Source organism: Oreochromis niloticus, linkage group LG7 (assembly GCF_001858045.2).
Source record: "Oreochromis niloticus isolate F11D_XX linkage group LG7, O_niloticus_UMD_NMBU, whole genome shotgun sequence".
Lineage (NCBI taxonomy): Eukaryota > Metazoa > Chordata > Actinopteri > Cichliformes > Cichlidae > Oreochromis > Oreochromis niloticus.
The window spans coordinates 22,392,462-22,396,077 of NC_031972.2; the positions used below are offsets into that span (position 1 = coordinate 22,392,462).

Here is a 3,616-nt window from a genome sequence, read left to right on the forward strand (position 1 = left end):
GATTGAGAGGATTGTCAAAAACAGCTGACTCAGGAAGTGCTATCCAGGCACTCCTGAAGCAGAGGCATCGCAAACGTCATACCTGGGCTAAAGATGAAGAACGAAATTTGCTTAGCGGTCCAAAGTTCTCTTTTAAGACAAAACAAATGTTGCATTTTGTTTGAAAATCACAGTCTTAAAGGTTTGGAGGAAGAACTGTGAAGTGCAGGATCCATAGAGTCTGAAATCCAGTGTGAAGTTTGTGCAGTCTGTGGTGATTTGGGGTGCCGTGTTATCTGGTCTGTCCCCTGTGTTTTACATCAACTCCAAAATCAACACAGATGTCTGCCAGGGTTTTCCAGTGCTCTGCATGCTTCCATCTGCTGACAAGCTTTAAGGAGATGCCAATTTTCTTTTCCAGCAGGACTCAGACCCTTCCCACAGAGCTAAAGGTACTACTACAAGGTTTGCTGACTCTGCCGTTACTGTGTATGAGTGGTCAGCCAACTCAGGAGACTGGATTTAAGGTTTTCATAAGCTACAAGCCATACTCATCAAAATGAAAACAAAAAATACTTAAAATGTCACCATAAGTGTAATATGTTTTCCCCTTTAGAAATAAAACACCCCCAACTTTTTCATTATACTTTGATTTTATTTCCCTAGCAACTGCATTATGGCCATCTATCAATGTCCCAGCTGCTTAAGTAAACACATCTCTGACCACATCTGGAGTACAGGCTCACACAGATTCTTAATTCAAAATAATCACTTTTTATGTTAAAAACACAATTGAACAGCTATCGGTACATACTTCAAAACTGAATCACAAGAGCAAAATGCCAGTTCAGAATATGTGAGACAAGTGGAGTGCTCAGACTCTTCAAAATAAAGCACTAATAACTAATATTAACATTAAGTGTGCAGCAGAGATCCAAATGAGATTATAAAACTGTGTTAGTGTGCATAAAAATGTCAGCAGTGTGTGACAACACAAATGTCTGGCTTGCTCTGACATTAGAGGCTCTTTATCCTGCCAGCTCCATAGTGCAAAGTCTGTGTAATATAAGGGCAGAACATCTATCTATCACAGCGGGCATCATGTACCTTGCCTCCTAACAAGGCCGCATCCTCACGAAGCCCAAACCAGACTCTCCACACGCAGTCACATTTTTTTTTTGCTATGATTGTTAACTTTGAACACCACTTTGTGAAAAGGTGTTTATTTGAACACCACAGCCTGTGCAACACATGAGAACAAAACATACTTAAGTTGTACTGTAAGTTTGGCAGCTGACTAGTCGACACAAAGGGAGAGCATTCCGAATGCAAATTGTGAACACTTAAAAAAAACAAAAACAAGAAAACTATGTAAATAATGGGAGAAAAGGGTTAAATACACGTGGTTCACAAGGTAATATACATAAACAAATGAAGTATTCACTGACAGACGGTTAAATAAATACAGCAGGCAGCAACAGACAGGATTCCAGGTTACTGTTCAGATGTCTCTCCCATACCGTTGGAGATCAGTGAGGCAGCTACCACTGTTAAGACTTTCCGATTTCAAGCTACATGCAGCACGGCGGATATACGAGTTCACAGTCAATCAAGTGTGTTTTCTAAAAAATACAACTGTTCTTCACAAAATAAATTTCACAATAAAGAGTGAGATTAATCTTCATTCCTGTAAAAACCATAGAAGCCAATAAGGTGGCTTCTGACTTGGAGAATTCCCAAAGGGGTCACGAGTTCCACCACAAATGTGCATCAGCTGGACCCGACTATGGGAAATGTGAGCTTGGCGACTGCAAGATGGAAGATTCTCCTCTGTTATCGAGCTCATTCTGTAGCCTGGTGAGGTTGGAGAGCTCCTCCAGCTCCTCAAACTGTCTGTCAGTCTTGTGGCTCACCAAGGAGCGATAGAAATGCACAGCGAAGACTATGAAAACCAAACCAAAGGGCACCATAATGGAGGTGGAGGTAATGGCAGCAGCCACTCCGGAGGAAACTGTGCTGTTGCTGGATTTGTTGGGCTTGATGGGCAAAAACTTAACCCAGCAGAGTAGAACCACCTCTGCCAGGAAGAGCAAAGTACCAATGACTGTGGAAAACGCCCACGCCAGCTCAATGTGTCGGTGCATTCGCTCATGTGGGGACTCCTTCACCGAGTTGAGATTGTGGACGTTGCTCACGGCCTCTATGTTGGGTAAAATGCAGGTGCTGACCATCAGAGCGAACAGGTGAACGGCTACGAGCACAGTGGTGCAGGCACTGAAGGCGATAAGGAGGGCAGGTGGGTAGGGGTAGCTGTTGTCCAGCTGCACTTCTACCATAGCCACCTGAGGAGACGGAAGGAAACAGGAAACACAAAGTTACAACACAGGTCAGTAATGTCTTGTAACAGATTCATACACGGAAGAGTGCCAGTGCTGGTCCGGAGACCGTGTTACCATAGCAAATCCAGACAGCAGAGCCGAGGTCCGACTGGAAGCCTTCAGTTTAGCTCGACTCAGGTACAGCTTTCTCCAGGACAGCGCTTGCAGTGAATGCTCGTTCAGACTCATACTGCGACACTTAGCAAAAACACTCTGTTACTGAAAAAAAGAGATTCCGACAGCGTACACTTACACAGCATTTAACCTCGCCGGCTAACTGAACTGCGGAAGCAATTTCTTGTCGTTCTTCAGCGTGCCGCTGTACCGCCTGCACCTTGCATTACCCATAAGTCTGCGCGCTCCCATGGAAACATCCGCTGCTGAGCAGTTGCTTTAAAAACATGGTGCTACTCATTAATTAGTCAGCGATAATAGTGTAACTACGGAGTTATATATGGAACCTTGTTTCTGCCAATGTAAATAAATACATAATGTTTTTTGAAAAAATGGCTAAAGTCACATTTTGCGGTTACTTACTCAAACTTATGAGCACATAACTCGAACAATGAGAAAATAACTTGAAATTTCGAGATGTTAAGTTGAAATTTTGAGAAAATAACCGGAAAATTCAACTTAGCTACGCTTAACGGATGCTTGTTTCCGCCATTGATTTTTTTTTTTTACATAAATAAATAAAAATGATGCTAGGCAGAGGTAAGTTCAAATTTGGAGTTATGATCTCAAAATTTTCTCGGAGCTTTAAGTTTCTGAGTTAACCTATAATTTCGATTGAGCTACGTTTTACGGAACCTTGTTTCTCCCAGTGAAAAAAACGAAGTAGAAAATAACAATAAAAATAAAATGATGCCGGGGAAAGGTGAGTCGATATTTGGAGTTATCTCAAAAAAAAAAAAAAAAATTGAGTAACTCAAAGAGACAAAGAAAAAATGACCTAACCCCAAATTTTGAATTAGCTCTGTACTTTCCTTGCGCTATGGAAAAGGGAGAAAAAGAAAAAAACATAAAAAAAGCAAAGATATGTAAAAATTTGGAGATAGAGAGCTCAAAATTCACTAAAACTTAAAAGTTACTGATTGAAAATGAAATGTCAAGCTATTTAGTTAACATTTTAAGATAATAACGAATGTTTTTTTTTAAATTTTATGTTATTTTTCAGCGGTGGAAACACGCTTATTAGAATTGCACGTGTAAAACTTATAAACAAGGAAATAAAAAATAAACTTTTTAAGTTAAATGTA

General features: G+C 40.6%; 1 protein-coding gene across 1 annotated transcript; it reads right to left on the reverse strand.

The window, feature by feature from the left end:
• Positions 1-613: 613 nt before the first annotated feature.
• Positions 614-2,714, reverse strand: orai1b (ORAI calcium release-activated calcium modulator 1b). The gene is made up of 2 exons (XM_003453845.4): positions 2,433-2,714; positions 614-2,321 (listed from the first exon to the last, which is right to left on the reverse strand). Exons 1-2 carry the CDS (start codon positions 2,544-2,546, stop codon positions 1,764-1,766), a joined length of 672 nt encoding a protein of 223 aa, XP_003453893.1. The 5' UTR covers positions 2,547-2,714; the 3' UTR covers positions 614-1,763.
• Positions 2,715-3,616: the final 902 nt, after the last annotated feature.